The following is a 19,871-nucleotide window of genomic DNA, read 5'->3' on the forward strand; positions in this document are numbered from 1 at the left end:
TCATCAATGCATGAGCAGCTCAAAATATTTCCTTTTCTGGAAACACTTTTTTGTTTATGACATTCGAGGCATCAAAACATTGAAACAACCAATCACAGATGAAATTGTAAGATGACGTCATAACACTCGCTGGACCTAAGTAAAAAAAACATGGCGGCCATTGAGAGCATAAAACAGAGAGACGAGAATGAGCGAATAAAACAGTATCTTTCTGCTTTTTGGTGGGATTTAGACGTACAAAAACTTGAAAGACTTGTAGATAAGCCTATGGACTCAAAGATGTGTTAAAATTCATATTTCGAATGACTATGTTAGGTGGGAGAGTCCGATTCGCTATAGTCAATAGATGACGGCGAGGATGATTGGCATCACGATTGAATTACAGCTTGGAAGCGTAATTATACTGGAATTCGAAGGCACAACTAACGGTGGACAAGCAGGCATGAATTCTTGACCCTGGAGTTGACTACTCAGTACTGCAAATGGTTTTTGTTGCATCCTCCGAAGCTCATAATGCATGCATAATTACATGCCTTACGGTGTGTTGTGTTTAGTCTCAATAAGTTATACTTATATGCAGCCCGTCCGAGTTTGTCGGTCGATCATGAACATTCAGTATTCAAATTGCCTTGTGCAGGCGCTGCTAAAAGCTGAATGGGGTCTAGAAATTTTCAAGGGTTCATCAATTTATGAAAACTATTACAATAGCTTTGTGCTTAAAAAGAATTGAACCATTGGACCACAGAACCACACCTGAATCAGCCACTGCAGAAAATGACTTGACAGATACAGTATTTCATATTTGTTCTAATGACTTAATAGTGGTATAGGCTTAAATCATCTCATCCCCTACACACAAAAAGCATGTGGTACACAGAATAACAAATAAAACAAATAGAAGACACAGTTTGATTTTTTTCTTTGCTTGTACTAACCAGCCCATCTTGTGTATAACCCTTGAATTTAAATATTTGAAAATGCCCCTAGAGCTTGAATGGGCTATGACTTGATAGCAAAAAGGCTGAATGGGCTTAGGATTTACATGCCTTGAAGGTTAGAGAGATAATTGCCCAGGGGTGGGTTGGAAGGGGAGTGGGGGCAGTATTCAGTTATAAACATGAAAATTTCACTGTATATAATTGATTGAAGCCCATTAGCTCTTGCTTTGTAAGCTTCAGTGTAGATATAAGCTTCTGGTAGATATACCTTGAAAACCTCCTCATGAGCTCTACTTTTCTTGGCGAATTGGTAAGCTGCTCCTCCACCACTGATTAACAGAGTTAAGAGGGGGAAACCAATATTCAAGGCGTTCTCAATGGCTGACTCGTACATGTCGGATACCTGCAGGTAGTCCAGCTCGTCTCTGGTGTTGTTTTTTGCCTTAATGGCATCCTGTAAAAATGGACGTAAAGGATGGTAAGCGTTTCGCTAGAGGCTTATACGTATACTCTTCGGGTGATTTTTACAGCACGCTCCCGCCTTCGAAAAGTTACGATTAAAACGTATGAGCACAAATCTCTGCATCAAATAAAAAGGTAAATACAAATAATTGCAGAACAATGTTTAGATAGTTCCCTCACTTTTTTTGTTCGTGCATTGGACCGTTTTTTTTTTGTTATGCAAAGAAAGCAGAGGTTGAATTTCAAGTTAGACTGCTGTGAGGGTCGCCATGCTCTTGCAAACGAGCTATGACGTCACTGGCAGCGATCATCTGAACAAATAGAAATTATTTTCAAAAAAATCACTTGGAGGCTTGTGCTGCCTTTGATTTCACACCAATAAAACAATAATCGCATAAGCTAAAATTGAGGGGAGGAGGAAAACGTGAAGTGAAGGAGAGTGGATATAAGGTAAGGTCTATCTATTTGCATTTTTATGATAAGTCATTACCTTTTAGTAGTGAAAACCAACGAAAACTCACGTGACATTGACCCTTGGCCAAGCCCGAGCGTACCGTACAAGAGAATATTATATGGAGTAAACCACAGGAATTAGGATACTTTGTCAGCGATATTTTTATAAAATAAACAAAACTGAATTCCCAATTTGTGCTAAATATCAACTAAGCAATAAGATATTTCTAACCTTATAATCCAAAATGTCTCCTGCCTTCTGAGTTAGCGAAATCCTTTTTGGTTGGCTCTTATTATATTTCTATTGCTCTTGTCTTAAACCCTAGCGATATCGTTGTTTTCAAGCGTCGAAACATTTGAACGGTACTGTGTAACCATAGCCTCTTTAGTGTTCGTGACAAGCCCGAGCTCTCTCCGGACTTACTTCGTGAGAATGAGTGAGTGAGTGAGTGAGTGAGTGAGTGAGTGAGTGAGTGAGTGAATGAGTGAGTGAGTGAATGAGTGAGTGAGTGAGTGAGTGAGTGAGTGAGTGAGTGAGTGAGTGAGTGAGAGTGAGTGAGTGAGTGAGTGAGTGAGTGAGTGAGTGAGTGAGTGAGTGAGTGAGTGAGTGAGTGAGTGAGTGAATGAGTGAGTGAATGAGTGAGTAAGTGAGTGAGTGAGTGAGTGAGTGAATGAGTGAGTGAGTGAGTGAGTGAGTGAGTTAGTGAGTGAATGAGTGAGTGAGTTAGTGAGTGAATGAGTGAGTGAGTGAGTGAATGAGTGAGTGAGTGAATGAGTGAATGAGTGAATGAATAGGAGTGGCTAATCAAGGCTGGATGCTGAATTACGAGAGCGAACATTTAGAGGTGGTCTAGTTGAAGGCATTGGGAGCGCCTCATGCAGCCGCCATACAACTCATGTCTGGCCACGGATCACAGGTAAGATCAAAATTGTTGGGTTTGTGGAGGGAGAAAGCATAGGCGAGACCAATTAACCCGGCCACGTCGGAACCGGAATCGAACCCGAAACCCAGTGGTGAGAGGCACAGGCACTAAGAGAGCGACGCTCTGCCAACAACAAAGGCTTCATCGTCTCCATAATGCAGAAATGTAGAAAATATATTTTTTTCACTTTTATGACGTAACGAAATGACGGGTCCTTTTTGTAAGATCAAAAGTTGCAGAGCCCAAACACATAAATACGGATGCCTACCACGATGTCCTTCGTTTTGTTGTTCAATGTTAATTCAATATCGATGTTCATGGATTTCAAGATGTTATCCTGCTCTCTGTTAATATCCTCCAACTCTTTCTTCAATTCAGAGTATCTATCGATGTTGGTTTTAACCCAAGTTTGAAGATTTTCAGCTGCAAAAAGAAAATTATTAGCCCATTAATTACTAACCCCCGGGGGACTCCGACACTAAAATCATAGAAACCCTATAGGATAGCTATTGGGTGTGGTCGAAGCAATTTCTAACCATGAAGCACTGAAATATACACGTTCAGTTTTCCCGAAAAGCGATCCTTGAGATGCCACCATCAATAGCACATCTATTTTCTGACCAAATTCATGTTCAGTTGCTGTACTTAGGATGAGATGATCCACTAGCGTGGACACACACTAACGGATAGCAGATACCTTATTTTGGTTAATTTTCGCGCGTACTCAAATTTGCCGTTTTCGCAATTCTCGCAACACTCCACAAATTTCGCGACCTTGAAAACTCGCGAAAAATAAAGACCGCGAACTTTGATCTCGCGAAATTTAACGGATATAGAAAAATCGTTGAAGGTTTTATTAAGATATTTTAGTGAGGAAATTGTAACGTACTCAATAATGGGTCGACAGAACAAGAACACTTCATAGTAATATATAGATTTAGGCACTGCCTAAAAGCGGAGCCAGCTTTATTACCCAATTTCCATATTTGAAATCTTTGGGCAGTTTAGAGGTATGACCCCCTGAACAAAATAGTTTCTAGACTAGAATTTATTTTGATAATAAAAAAGAGATCCATAATAAAAACATTCACCTCATGTTCATATGCTGTAAAAAGACTAAAGTGCTGTATGCTTAACCCACCCACCCCCCAAACACACACACACCTTTTTTGTACATGTAACTAGTTTAAAATGCACGGTCCAAGCTGGATTTTATTTTATCTCAGCTATTTCTCCCACCGTAATGAAATGCTGGGCCTCCTCCGAATCACCACTACTTTTGCAGCTTAAAAAATATTGCTGATATTTTAGTTTTATTTATTAACAGTGCTCTGTGTAGCTTCATTTGATAGACAACTGATACTGAACAGATATTTCCTATTTTACATTTCTATAATCAAATAATCTAACATATATGTGCCTTGCTATGTACAGCATTACTCAGTTTTTTGTTGAGTACAGCTTTGAAGATCAAAAGACTACAGCAGATGTTTGCGGCAAAAGAGCCCAACATTTTGCACACAAAAATACTTACGATGAAAATTTTCATCCATTTTTAAAACACAGTACAGGTACAGGTACCAAATTGCTGGAAGATGCAACTACAAATCTTTGTGAATACAAATATTATAATTCACCCTTCTTTTCCTACTTCAGTCTAACAGCACAGTTATATAATTCTTAAAAGTTAACCTCCCAGTTGAAACCCCAGAAAAAGTTAGCATAGATAAGAAAAGAGAAATCCCATTTGACAGTATCCATTAAAGAGGGGGGGGGCTTCTCCTAAAATAGTCAGATGGGGTTGTCTGTCCTATCTTAAGGGTATGAAATTATGCTAACTGCTTTTCCTTAGAGAATTTTCAAAATGCTTAGAGAAAGAAATTGCTTGACCACACCTAATGTGCTACCTTATGGGGGTAGAACTTACTGACCACACCCAAAGTTTTATCCCTTAGGGTTGAGATTGATCATCCCCTGTTTTAATGGGAGTCTCTTTGGGTAAATGGGTATAGGGAAACAGCAATTTTACCCAATAGCAGATATGGCGAAGACGCAGAAATGTAGGTTCTGAATAAACTTGAATGTATCTATTTTATAATATCTTAAATGCACAAAGGATGCTGAATAGCGAATCAATTTAATGCTACTCATAAGTAGCTTGAATCCCAAAAAAGAATGAAAAGAGCATAGCACTTTGGACACCCCCCCCCCTTTAAAAAGGAAAAAGAAATCACAGCTTTTGTTTTTTAATTGTTAAAATTTTAGGGCAATATCAACCAAACATCAAAAGAATTTTCCTAGAAAAGGAATGCAGATTGATTGAAAAGGAAAACATATTTTAAAGGGAAGAAAGGAAAGCTAAATAGTTTGCTAAAATATGCTGCTTATCATCCATGTCTTCATACAGTCTCACATCATGGCTTTTGGGTATTAACAGTTTACCTGAATCAGAAAAAAAATCGCTCGTTGTTATTTCAATTTTCTAATTTTCTTAAAACATGAGAACAAACATAGAGGAAAACAAATGATTAGATTAGTATCCTTACCAAACAGAAACAAACAGGTCAATATTGGCTTTATATTAGGAAGAGAGAAATTTTGACGTTTTTGTGTATGTAACATAAAATTTGGGACAAAAACAGCATAGACAGGAGATAAAGAAAAAAGAAAGATTTTGTTAGGATGATTGCGAAATGCTTTTTGATTTTCATTTGCCAAAAAATAGCAAATGAATTCTCAATTTAAAAATAAGCTTAATGATACATAGTTTTACCAACACAACTCTGTATACATGAGTCATCAAGGTCGTTCTTACCTGAGCTAGATAGATAAGTCTTGATTTGTAGATGTATTTTTCTTATTTGAAGAATAGTTTCTTTAACGATTATAACAGAACTGGAAAGCCGTTTTAGTGCGCGCCAAAATAGCATCCAATCAGCGTTCAAAAAATTGATCTCTCAGCCAATTAAAAACACAGTGGAAGCAAGATGATTGAATAGTGACACCGGGAAAATAAGAGAAAATGTAAAACGACGAAAATCGTTTTGTTTGAGGATTATATCAGAAATATTTGCAAACGAAAAGAATATCACTTAAAAGGAATATGACAGGAATTACGTTTTGGTTCATAGCGGAGCCAGCGCGGCCGTAGGCCGCGCGCGGAGCTCCATAGGTATAGAAATATGGTATAACTATGCGACTTGGTTTTGTGGTCATTGCGCGGGTACCCTGTGGTGTCACTCGCCAGCCAGCCAGCCAGCCAGTCAGTCAGCCGCGCAACTCCCAGGCCTCACTCGGCCCCGTAATGGCGGCTAAATACAAGCACAGAGCAAGGGAAAAGTTCTTGTCATGCGTTGATTATTTCTTTTTGCCTCAAATTTTGTGACTTAAGGATAAAGTCAATTAGAGGAGATCTACTAACATTCAATCACGCCAAATTTATGTAAGGATATGTCTGGTTTTTGCTAGTAAATTTAAGTAAGTAATAGTTCACATTAAAAAGCGAACAAAACCACAAAAAAGCGACAAAATTCAAGGTGAGTTCAAGACGACGATTTCTTTTGTCTATTGAGGATATGACAGTTATTGGGCTTTTTGTTGTCCTTTTTGTTTGCTTTGAGAATGAGCATAACACATTTTGTTTTGACATTCTTTGTTCTATCTTTATTCTTGATTCTGTTGAAATATTTCATAAAGGCTAACCAATATCGTGTTGCATTTGTCATATACTAAGATACATATCCTTAGAAGATACAGCAACTTTTTCAACTTACAAGAGAAATTTTCCTTACCGAGGATAAAAACAAAACAAAATTCAACCCCTGTTGCCAATATGTATTGTTATTGTCTGCATCTTACATCTCATGTGTTTATTATTATTTTTTCAAATATTTGTGAAAATTAGTCAGATTATAAATGTCTTGATGAAAAGATTGTTTTTAAGGAAATGTTACTCTTTTATGAACCAGGGACTACCTGAGGGCCAAGATGAATGCTAAAGACTGGAAGACATGAGAATTGAAAACCATGTCTTGAAAGAATGTCTGAAAGACAGTAGGGAGTTCTTATTCACTAGTCATTTGATACCCCCACACACATGGTCCCAGGAAAGGGTGGGGGATTAGACTTTAATAAAAGCCTGTTTCCAAGTTAAGAGGCAAAAACAGTCAATACCACCATCCCTCTTGATATATTCTGGTTAAAAAGTAATCTAAAACCCCACAATAACCCCTGACTTCCCCAGGACCATAAGGGAGGGGGCTCAAATGATTAGGGCATTACCATGTGATTCAGCAGTACACACTCAATAGGTTTTTTTTAGAACAAGATACTTATATTATATAAAACTAAAAACAAACTTTTGCTTTTTAAATAATAAATCTGTATCTTTATTAACCTAAAGATAATGGAAAAGGGGATATTTTAGGAAAGTACTGAATATAATTATCACATTATTGTTATTATATTTTCTTTTCAAACATTTAAAGAAGAGTCATATTTATTCCTTTTCTTCTCCATGTTGACTATTTTTATGCAATTGATGCTCTTTGCTATTTCCCCTCTACACCAAAAATAAATTAATAAACAGATTTGATTTTTAAATTAGAAATTTTCATTTAGTACTTTCACTTATATCTTCTTTTTAGGATTTCCTTTCCTTTTCCATTACATTTATTTTAAAGGTTTAGATTTATTTCATTGGAATGGTTTGATCCAGGGTTTCTAAAAACACCAAAATATAATACATTACTGGATGTATATTTGTAGATATTAATTCCCATGGGGATGGAAAATCACCACTTAAAATGGTACATTAAAACTTCAGTATTGCATCTTACCTAAAATTGTGTCTGACACTATATTCTATCTTTGAAATCCTGTTTCATCCATTACTTGTTCTTTGCAAGGACAAAGCTTGTTAGAATGTAGCTTTACAAATGTACATTAATGAAACTTTTATTATGGAAAGGGTTTTTTAGGGCAAGATACTTAAACTTTATAACACTAGCAACAACCTTGTTCTTTTTCAATAATAGAATTCTGTTCACATAGCTTGGATTGCATAGACATGGCCTGTTTAGAGGCCTGTGGTGATGAAAGGGTTAAGATAATGGGAAAGGGGAAATGTCAAGAAATGCTCAATCAAATTATTTTCATTACTGTTATATTTTTTTCAACAAACCTTTCAAGTTGAGTCAATTCCCTTTATATCTCCTCCCCCGTCGACTATTTTTTAGTCAATTGATATTCTTTCCTTCCTCATACCCCAAACATAGATCAATGAAAGGGTTTGGTTTGAAATTAGAAGTTAGCATTTTAGCACTGTCAGTGATGCCTTGGATGTTTTTTTTTTTTTTTAGGATTTGCTTCCAAAATCAATTTGTTTTTTCTTCATTGCATTCATTTTGGAGTAGGCCACCAACAACAAGGCCACTATATGGTAAATGGTGGGTGCACCAATATGTAATGCATGAAAGGAGATATATTTTTGGATTTTAATTTCCAGACATTTTTCTGAATATTCGGTCCAATGAAGGAGAGAATCGCCACTAAATCAATACATAAAAATTACAGTATGGCATCTAAACAGTCTAAATATATTATTTCAAATCTGTGGAATGCTGTTACATCCATGACCTATTCTGCACAAGGGCAAAGCTTGTCGGAGTATTGTTTTGATTAAAAAAATATATTTATAAACTTCTATAATGGGACATAAGAATTTACCATTTAACTCTTGACAACTTTGACAGCCATATTCACACCAGGAATTGTGTTTGTTAACTTTGATGTACTGCATAATTTCAATTATTGAATAAGGCCTGGATCCATTTGGTTGGTACAATAAATAACTCTCAGTAAAGAGCAGGATCCTAGATCCCCCAAAAATACCTCAATCAGTCAACACAGAAGGTGTTCAATGCTGGCTCCGCTTTTAGGCAGTGCCTAAATCTATATATTATATTTTATTCACACTATTTTGAATTGAAATTTTCGTCCGAAACTCACCTTGACTGTCCATGTTGTTTGCGTTGTGGTGTTCGCTCGTTTAGGATTCCGTATTTTAGCCATAAATAAAGTTTTTTTTTAAATTTTTGCTCTGTAACATCATAATGAGAATAGCAGTGCAGAGCCTCGACAATTCCCTGATAAATGCTGCTGGTTTTGTAGCTTTTTCCTTCAACTATAAAGTCGAGCCGATATTCCGAGCTTGTAAGAACAAAGCAGTTCCTACAAAGCAGTAGACAGATGTATACTTCAAATTCTTATTTTCTTACGGCCCTTTGACTGGATAATTAGTTGCATTTTCTCTATTAAACACATTTTTCGTCAATTCTCCTCTGTCAGCTTGTGTCCCGTTGGTCGTTTGATGTCGAAAGTCAGAATAGGCTTAGTCCCCACCCGGCTTTATCCAAGCCCCCCCCCCCCCCCCCCCCCCCACCCCCCAGTTCCTGTCGGAGCCAGTCTGTCATTGGTTTAGAGCGATCAATCAATTAGCTGGCCTGGTCGCATGAGCTGGTCACGTGAGTGGTATAGCGAGCTGACAGCGTGTGGCATGACGTCATTGACCACAAATTTTGAGTCGCCTAGTTTATGACCAATTTCTATACCTGTAGAGCTCCGCGAGCGGCCTACGGCCGCGCTGGCTCAGCTATTACTGTCAGACTGACTTTTGAGGCGATTCAAATGCCTATGGGACAGCGTGTTTGGTTTTGTTTCAATTATATTGGTCTTGTTACAGTAGGCGGTTAAAGTATTTTTATTAAAAAACGAAAAAAGTCATTGAAACCTCAAATCTACAAAATTAATTGACCTGCATACACCTTTTAGTACGCGATCGCGAAATTAAAGACTCGCGAAATTTGCCGAGAAAATTTTCGCGAAATTTAATATGCGCGAAAATAAAAAAAAAAATTTGATAAAAAAATTTTATTATGTAAAAAATAGGAAGATCACCGCCGTCTTTTTTATCTTTCCCCAAGCCGTTTTGAGTAAGCCTTGACATATGAGATAATCTTGAAATAACCACATAAAACAATTTTTTAAACTTCATTTACGAAATTAATTTGAAAATATCACAGTGAATCATCCAGATAACCGATGGAAATGGATGCTTATTTATACTTGGTGATTTGATGAAAGACGAAAGATGAAAAACAACGACTGACCTAGATCTTTAAAAAGGGGAACTGCAAGCTAAATACAACCAGGACTCATATTTAGATGTAAAAACAAAAAAATACGCTTGCTGTAGGTGTTTTCGCGCGGTTATTATTCGTTTTTGAGAAATTCGACGTTTCGCCGCCATCTTGAATGTTTTGCTTGTCAGCGCATAAACTGTCAGCGGTCGCTTTTGTGACGTACTGTATAAACAAGATGGCGTGGTCTATGTGGCAGCCATTTGTTTTCGTCTCATTCCACGTTGAATCATTCAAGCTCAAAACTATGCAAGAGCAAGCATATCACAACCAAACCACAATGGATCTGAGGAATCGTTGTACATGTGCGTAAAAACTTTGTCGTGCTGCTAATGAAGTTATTAGCCTTAAAATGGGTAAAATAAGCTTTTACTTGAGAATGAATCAGAAGATTCAGGTAAATCATTTTCCTTGTCTTATATTCTACATTTCGAGTACTTTGCTTTGAATTCAATTGTGCTACATAACATCCGAAATTGCATCCTTCATACGCTAGGCTAATATGAGAATTTATTTAGAAACTTCAGGTTTTCATTCTTCTTTATTTTGCGAGATATCTTTAGTAATGCTACTATAATAGCTTTGACTGGCTATGGTTTTAATTTGTATTTTATCCCAAGACGGTATGCCTTGAAGTTTCCAACAATGCACTGCGGTGCCTTTTCTTTCTAGCGACGGCACTGCTACAGCCTGTCGCTTACAACAGTTTTGCTTGTAATTTGCTTAAAAATTACAGCTTTTTCACATCTGTAGGGTGCCTTAGGACATCATGAAGTCTTTTGGGGCATAATTAATGCTGTGCTTATGGATGTTTGCACGCTGAGGTTGATTCAATGGGATAATTCCTTGTCTGGGCTTCACCAAGTGAGAAAGGAATTTTCTTGTGAATGGCCTCATACTCTTCAATGTGGGCCATCTTTGCTACCCAACCTTATTCAAAAATTGTTTTCAAGCTTATTCTGGGTTCCTTGGACCTGGAAAAGTTTTGTTTGGCTTCGGGGCAAAGAGACTTATAAAAAAAACTGTTATGATTCTGGGGGAGGAGATTGCCCGCTTGTCTGTCAAGGTGTTTCCAAGACTCCCATGATACAGTGCAGGCATGCAAAATAGGCTAAACATGGTGACTCGCTTCTAATGGAGGTTCTAGCATTGATTATTGTGACTGATTGCTGTAAAATGGGACCTAACGGAGCGCAATAAAGGTATCTATTTGTGACTTGATCTGTGTTTGCTTGTCTCTATCTGTAGTTCGGAATTTTGTGTCTTTTTTGGTAAGAAATGTTTCTAAGTTTAAGCATTTGTTTACGAATTGGTCAGAAATCAAGGTTAATATTTTGACAAAAGAGTCAATTCTATTACATTGCTTGGATGCGCTTTTGAAAGTCGTCTATGCCTTGGATTTTTGACGCTTTGGAGTTGGGCCTTTATTTTACAGGCGTCTCAGGGCGTTATGGCAATGAAAGACTTATAATATGAATGGCGTTTGTTTTAAATAGTTTCTATATCATTTATTTTTAATTATACATTATATATCATTTAAAATTTACACTGCAATGATGCTGTAATGTTTTTCAGTCAATAAAGTACAACCATCATTTTATTGGCTACTTTTTACTCAATTATAACAGTGATCAATTCTAAACTGGAAAAAAAACCTATTAAGTGGAAACATCTTAGGGTCCTGACCCCGTACGCAGTTCTGCTCAAGGTTAAACCAATCAGCTATCGAGCTATGATTTGGGGTTTGCACGGCGCAGATCTGCGCGGTTTGAGCCAATCAGACGTTATAGATCTCGGTGACATCAAGGAGGTGTTGACATACAATAACCAGACTACTCTGTATGGCATAAATATCTGGTTATTACATGTCAACAGGGGTAAAGCCTTTGTTAATTCTCAAACAAAAGGTAAAACAAAACCTCTGAAAGTCTGAACGAAAACACCTTCCTTTGACTAAATACAATAAGCTTAAAAGGAGCGACATTATTTTCACAGGTCCTCTTAATATTTGAACTCATGGATGCCTACTGTAGTGTTTCAATATAGCCTCTTGACTGTCTGTTGGTATTTGGACTCTTTTATTATATGAAAGTACTGTAAGTTATAATAAATACACTCCTTTTTTTATAAGAACCTTTTTAATAAGAACGTCCAGGCTGGGGTTTTGCCAAATTTTAAGAACATGCTAAGAACATGCCAATGCTCAGATATCAGCAAAATATTTTTTCCTTAGAGTGATGCTCTAAAAAGGAAGGATCAAGCTAGCGACTTAAAATACTATTGTACAAACAGCCCATTTTATTTGTTCATTTTGGTGGCAATCACAATGTGATGTGCTGCTTTTTATTTTCTGGAATGTGGCTGATGCCTGCATTCCACACCTCTGGATGATGAAAGTCCAATCAAATGTTACCAGTATATAAGAATGTTTAATTGCAAGGATTACACTTATTAAGAACCTAAAAAGAATAACTTCATGCTTCACACCTGTACCACAATAAAAGGTTGTGCAGCTGTGCTATATATGTGAATCTACATTCCTTTTGACTATGTGGAATATACTAACTTATTGCTTGGAGTCATCTCCTAGGGTTATGGGTCAGTGTTAGTCTGTTTCTTGAACACAATCAATATCAATCATTAATAGATTGGGCAAAAAGATCAACCCTTTTAGTTTTCTATGGACAGAATAATGTTGGCACCACACACTGCCAATATCTGAACAAGTTTTTATATGATTTTGTATAGTGTACCCCTTGCCTGTAGCCTGGAGTGTGTCAATGAAGGGGAGGTGGTTGTTGGTTTGAGGCTGCAATTCCCTTGGAAATGCACTAATGCTCAGCAGAAATCTTATATTCATTCTTTTGTTGAACCAATAAATGGCGAAAATAGAGAGGAGTTGTCTTGTCTTATTTTATATTAACATTTATTAGCTTATTGCTTAGTGCTACCTACTATGTAAATACAGTAAAAGCTCTGCTAACTAGGGGCTAAAATCACCAAGTGCCAAAAGCTAGAGACAGAGATTTTGAAATAAAACCCCTATTTCTATCATTCTAAACCCCCTTTTTCTATTTTCTTTTAAGACCCCTCTTCTAGCCGAAGAACAAAATGTCCTGGGGGCTGACTAGTGAGGCTTACTAGGGGAGTTTTGATGCTGTTATGGTGATTCCAAATTTGTAATAGTTGTTCATATTTTACCAAGATGGTGAACACCATACCATGCACGCTCTCTACTGCATGATTACTTGAAATGCACTGAAAAAAAGGGTTGCTTTTTACAAGAATTTTACCGTAAACATAAGCCTGTTTTTATGATTTGGCGCTTTAATTCCAGTAAGCATGTTAATCATGGTCTCTAGTAGAGTTTGGTATTTAAGAACTGTAGAATTGAATTGAATCTGGTACTTTGTGAGTTTTTTGGCCAAATTATCTAATAAACCAGACAGTAATTTAAATTCCGTAACAATTGATGACTGATTATTTCATTGTACCAACACTCTCCCAGACTATGAAATATTTTCAAGAGATTGGAACCATTCGAGAAAAGAGTTGCTTTTGATTCTGCACACATAGCCCACATATAAACTGCATTGCCCAGATATATTTTTTGTCTTATCATTGGGTAGCATGCAACCTATTCTGTTATCCTTCAGGTTCTTTATACCAGTTCTCCTACTCTGTTCATTAACGAAGAACGACCCACATTTTACAATAGTTTTTAATGCAAAGACTCACTGAGACGAGAGAACCAAATACACAACTTTTAGCAGTTCATCTACACAATTTTATTAGAAGGTCTGTTCGGCAGTAAGAGCTAGCATACAATAAGTATAAATAAAATCAACAAATAATTTTAAAAATCTACTTCATCGACTATTTCTCTCGCCAAAAAAGCTGTATGTAAACACGTACTCTTATCGAATTTATCTCCAATTTGCTAAATGCCTTCTATTTACATTTTCAGTAGTATTTCAAAATATCACTTTACAGTTTTTCTGTTACGTGGAAAAGTACTTAAATCCAGGTAGTTGTGGCGGATCAAACGATAAGTCCTATGTTGTAAGCTTATAGAACAGTCGTTTGAGTACATTAAGTCGCACATATTTGGTTTGACTTCATAGTCTTCTGTCTGACTTTTTAGATCTTGTTTCAAACAGTGTTTCCCTAATTGATGTTTTGCGTCCTACGGAGTAGCATCAGACTTTGTCTCTGAGTTTGATATGCTGAAACCTCGGTGATTACAACTTGCAGCAACTCAAGTAGTCTGAGTGTAACTCGAAGAGGCTCGCCCGCGATGAGAAAAAATATTTGCATAAGGCGGGAACAAAACGCCACCTTGTTCATACTGTACGTCACAAAAGCGACCTCTGACAGCTTATGTGCTGACTAGCAAAGCATCCTAGATGGCGGCGAAACGTCGAATTTTTCGAAAACGAATTACAACCGCGCGAAAACACCTACGGTAAGCGTATTTTTTGTTTTTACATCTAAGTATAAGTCCTGGTTGTAATTAGCTTGCAATTCCCCTTTAATGAGTTAAAAACATTGGGATTTCTGTAAGCTTTACCTTCCCGCTGTAAGTTGTCCGCCAGGGCGCTTTGCTCTTTAACTTGAGTTTTCATCTTAATAAACTCGTCGCGATATTCACATGCTTTTGGAAACTGACCGCAACAGCCTTCTATGGCTTGGTATATAGCGATGGCCAGGCTGGTAGTAGAAGTAAGAGCATTGGAGAACTGCGCTCCGTACTTGACGACTGTATAGACATTCTTGATACGGCCTGATAAAATGGTGTTATGATTAGAGGAAATAAGCGCTTGTTGATATAGAAACTGTTTCGCTGGTTCGTAGGTTGCTTTCTTTGTTTTTGCGGCTAAAAGCCGTGAGCGCGTACAAGCTGGTCACCCAAAACTTCACCTTATTTCATATGCATGTCGCCTATCTTTTGCTAAATCATTAGAAGGGCCTTACTAGAAATATATGTTTGGGGATTAAGCCTCAGTCCTTCCTTGTATTTGCCAGGGAGAGGGATGAGGCACACTTTTATATATATTATATTATATTATATTATATTATATTATATTATATTATATTATATTATATTATATTATATTATATTATATTATATTATATTATATTATATTATATTATATTATATTATATTATATTATATTATATTATATTATATTATATTATATTATATTATATTATATTATATTATATTATATTATATTATATTATATTATATTATATTATATATATGTTATATTATATTATATTATATTATATTATATTATATTATATTATATTATATTATATTATATTATATTATATTATATTATATTATATTATATTATATTATATTATATTATATTATATTATATTATATTATATTATATTATATTATATTATATTATATTATATTATATTATATTATATTATATTATATTATATTATATTATATTATATTATATTATATTATATTATATTATATTATATTATATTATATTATATTATATTATATTATATTATATTATATTATATTATATTATATTATATTATATTATATTATATTATATTATATTATATTATATTATATTATATTATATTATATTATATTATATTATATTATATATATGTTATATTATAGCTCGTTTCGCTTGTTAAGTGTTGCCATCTCTGGTTTCATAATTATAAAAGGTTTCTCTGTAGTGCATAAATTACATCTCTTACTTTCCTTAGAGTATGCCTTTGCTCTAGCTATTATCTTCCAACTTATTGTGTAATTGATTCTCCTATCTTTTAACTGCCATATGTGCTTACTCAATTCCGTCACGTTTCTCCTATTTTCAATTCTAAATGAAGAAGCGTGATTTCTCCATCTTGTCTTAAACTCGTTTGCTGTTAGACCTATATACGTTTCGCATTTGTCCCCTGTCTCTACTCTAGCTTGGTAAACTATCTCTTTTTCAAGGCATTCCCCGTTTAAAAGACAGTCTTCCCTTTTCCTACAATTACATTTCCTATCGTCCTCCACCTGCTCATTGCCCCTTCTATTCAAAATGATCTTATTGTGCCCATCAATTAATTGCTTTACATTTGGCATACAGCTATAGCTAATCTTAAGCGTGTTCCTGTTGAAGATTTTCTTAAGGGTGCTGCTAGCGGGAAAAGACTTATCAACTAACTTAAGGAATTCTCTGCCTATATTTGTGCTTACGTTTTTGTTAAAAGGTTTATTATACCAGATAATGTTCTTTTGTCTATTGCGTCGTTGCGCATCAGGCCTATGTGCCTTTGGCTGGAACTTGAGCAGGTAGTTATAGCCGCTTTTCCTCAGCGCGTTTTGGTACCCCCTCCGGTCAAAGCATATGAAGAAAACCTTGTCATTTTGGGGGTCTGGTACCGAGAAATCTTAGTTCGTTTTTAGATACTTTCTTCATAGAGTAAAGATGGTCACAGTCACTGTTTTTTTCTTCTGATTACAGGTCATAAAGTTTACGAAGCCCCTGCGATAGGACAACCTTAAAAATGACAAGAATCATGCAGATTTTCCAAATAAGGAAAAAATTAGTTGCCTTATATGGAAATGACCGCGTTTGGCAAAAACGTCAATTTTTGGCTGAATTTTTGTTATATGGAAGCCCAAAAAAGCCCGGGGGTTAAGATGTAGAAATTCGAAAAAGTACGTTTACTGATCAGTAACAATTACTTTCTTACTTTTCTTTGCAGATGACTGAGTTATTGGGGTTTGTGGCACAAGGTTGCTTCCAGTCTCTTGGTCATCAGCGTTATCCTCATCTTCGCTGTCCAAGAATTCCCGGTCGCTGAGGAAGTCATTTTGCGCGAGTTTGGCAAAGTGTGCGGGACCAAACTCTTGCAGCAGAACCAGTAAACAGAGAAACAACGCTCTTCGGGACGACGCTCGTGCCATTCTTGGGCAATCATATATCAATAAATTACTGAAATTTCTTAGTTATTTCATTCCCTTTTATTGTCACATGATTTAGATATAGGAGAGGGAGGGCTGGTTCAATAACATTTCTGTTCTTGTGATTTCCTTGTTGTTGGCTTTTGAGTGAGCCTTGCATGGTGACAATCCATGCAGCCACACCTTATCAATGAAAGTTTCTTGTGTGTTTTGTTTTGGTTCTGGGAGGATTTTAGTAAAAAAATATCTAGGGATTAAACAGATTTTGAAATAAGCGCCTCCCCCTTATAAGCCTGGCAGGGACATGAAAAAATAAATTACTTAAAACTTGATATCTCAGCAGTTTTCCTAGTAATTTCCTACTACCCCGTCATGTTTTAATAGTCCGTCCCTCAATCAAATTGAATCTTTTTCTGTCAGTTAACTTTCTTGTGTTTTTCTTATATACTACATGCCTTTTCTATTGTCCTTCATTATTTTCAATTGACCCGCTATAATTATTTGACTCTCCCGTAAAATGCAATTAATTTCGATTTCCCTTGGAAGTTAAAATAACGTTTTACTTTCTTGTGTTTTGTTTTGGTTCTGGGAGGATTTTAGTAAAAAAATATCTAGAGATTAAACAGATTTTGAAATAAGCGCCTCCCCCTTATAAGCCTGGCAGGGACATTAAAAAATAAATTACTTAAAACTTGATATCTCAGCAGTTTTCCTAGTAATTTCCTACTACTCGGTATCTTTATTCGGATAAGGGACGAAGCACATAATGGCAATTTTTTTTGCTATATTTTTTCCCCGACGTTGTTGTTGTTGTTTTTTGGAGGGAATCAGCAACTCCCCCGTCATGTTTTAATAGTCTGTCCCTCAATCAAATTGAATCTTCTTCTGTCAGTTAACTTTCTCGTGTTTACATATATACTACATGCCTCTTCTATTGTCCTTCATTATTTTCAATTGACCCGCTATAATTATTTAGGTCTCCCGTAAAATGCAATTAATTTCGATTTCCTTTGGAAGTTAAAATAACGTGACCTTTTTTTTTTTTACAGATTGCGGCCTTACCTCTCCTTACAGCTGCTCTTTGTCTTGGGAGTGTGGTCTGGTGACAGACAGTCTTCGTATATGTTTAAATATTTGCGTATGAACAGGTGGCTCAACCCGTAACCTTCTTGCATGTGATGATTCTGTTTGACCACTTGAGGCGTGCCCCTATTTGCCTTCATAGGGACCTCACGATTGCTTTACAGACGAATTTACGACGGGGGAGGATAGACTTGGCCGGAAAGCGAGCTTTTTGGGGTCGCACAGCAGCGGCCGAGCAAGCGACTGAAAAAAAAAATGGATTGGGATTGGGATTGACCCATGGCCGGGTATTCACAAGAGACGATGATGTAAGAGAGCGAATCACCCGTATTAGGGTCATGTACCAATATGTCGTCCGTGAAAGTCTTTTTTTTTTTTTTTAGAAGAAACAGTTATTGTAAGATACGCCTCTAGTATTGTTTTGGTCCTGTGCAGTGATTGTCTTATGCTAATATATATATATATGACGATGATATATGTTTTCTTATCCGAGAAATACTAACTACTTACTAACCGAGAGTGAGGTCATGCCGGGAAATATCAAACTAAAGCTTTGGCGCATCGACCTTGCAAAGCCTCGGTCGATACGCGCCAAAGCCTCAGTTTGATATTTCCCGGCATGATCGAACGGTCGAGGTTAGTAAGTTGTTTATTATATAGCTTTTAAAAATAAAAATGACGAGAAAACAAATGAACTTTTGGCTTTCGATTTCAAAAAGGCGGGAATACAAGAAACACTAGCGCGCTGCCAAATCAAAAATTAAAATAAGTGAAAAGATTCAACAAGTAATTGGACGACTTTTTGGTATGTTTTCTTTCTATTTGCACCTTTTGGAAGCTAAAGGTTTTATCATAGGTGGAGTTGATCCAAACAATAACAAAGAAAGCTCAGATGTCAGTCTTCGCGGGATGAATGGACCGTTTAGTTCGAAAAAACGGCATGTAGAGAACAAACTTCTGTAGCAAAATGAAAAGGCTAATCGCTTTCAGCTGCTTTATGATTTGATCAAAATATTTCATTTACAAATAACAGGTAGTACTTTTATCTTAAAGAGACTTTTCTGGGTCTTTACACCCCTTGTTATTTATTCATTTGTCTTTGTTTATCCGATATAAATAACGCTTTGTTATTCTTGGCTATCAGTGCCGCTCGCTGGCTCGTCATCCTTTTGTTTTTCTTTTTGTCAAAATTTTCCTTTTCATTCTCTTCAGGATAATAAAACCCCGACTCAGAGTGCTCGTCCATTCCCAATTTTTTTGGTGGCTTAGGTTTTTTGGTCGATTTTGCTTTAGCGAAATTCGTGCAACCGAACAAAACAACACAAAAAAGCTCACAAAATGTCTCGCTCCATTTCTTCTTCTTCTGGGTGTTAGAATTCGCTACTCGAATGTTCGCTGTCGCTCATTTTGCAGGTTGATGGTGGAAACAAAATAAAAAAACAGAAGATTGTGAAAATGTTTTCGTAGGGCAATACGGAATTTCGTAATGCCCTCAGAGACGGAAAATACGGGAATTGTATGTATTGTACCCGTTTAGCTGTCTGTGTTAATCCTGATAAGGCAGCATTGCCGAAACGATGAAATTTACATCCTGATGAAGGCAGATTTGCCGGAACGTCGAAAAAAAGACAACCTAGTGATTCAAGAAATTAAGATACGCCTCTGATTGGCCAGCGCTCACGCATCCTAGGAACACAGTGTTACGCGCGTTTTTTTTTTTTTTTTCGCTTTGCACTCGTGCTTGCGTCGAGGTAATCGCACTCACTCCATTCTTCGCCTGCTCGGCCTCTCGTCGGCATTGGCTGTTAAGCTTTTTCTCAGTAGAATAAAACTTTTCAGTCTGCACTCGTGCTTGCGTCGGGAAAATCTCACATATCCG

The 19,871-nt window shown here is 36.4% G+C and overlaps 1 protein-coding gene and 1 long non-coding RNA gene across 5 annotated transcripts in view; one reads left to right on the forward strand and one right to left on the reverse strand.

The window, feature by feature from the left end:
* Positions 1 to 18,132, reverse strand: part of LOC116618315 — a 66,415-nt gene extending 48,283 nt beyond the window's left edge. For all 4 annotated transcript variants that reach the window (XM_048721770.1, XM_048721769.1, XM_048721768.1 and 1 more), the window contains exons 1-5: positions 17,972 to 18,132; positions 16,699 to 16,913; positions 14,546 to 14,758; positions 3,045 to 3,199; positions 1,207 to 1,392 (exon numbers count right to left, since the gene is read on the reverse strand). In XM_048721770.1, the coding sequence (XP_048577727.1) occupies positions 1,207 to 1,392; positions 3,045 to 3,199; positions 14,546 to 14,758; positions 16,699 to 16,913; positions 17,972 to 18,132 (930 nt within the window). The remainder of the gene's footprint in view (positions 1 to 1,206; positions 1,393 to 3,044; positions 3,200 to 14,545; positions 14,759 to 16,698; positions 16,914 to 17,971) is intronic.
* Positions 9,759 to 18,236, forward strand: LOC116618316. The gene is made up of 2 exons (XR_007306532.1): positions 9,759 to 10,372; positions 16,711 to 18,236. It is a non-coding gene; the product is annotated as an uncharacterized LOC116618316 (long non-coding RNA).
* The last annotated feature ends 1,635 nt before the right edge of the window (positions 18,237 to 19,871 follow it).

The sequence above is a fragment of the Nematostella vectensis genome, chromosome 14, assembly GCF_932526225.1.
Source record: "Nematostella vectensis chromosome 14, jaNemVect1.1, whole genome shotgun sequence".
In the NCBI taxonomy this organism is placed as follows: domain Eukaryota; kingdom Metazoa; phylum Cnidaria; class Anthozoa; order Actiniaria; family Edwardsiidae; genus Nematostella; species Nematostella vectensis.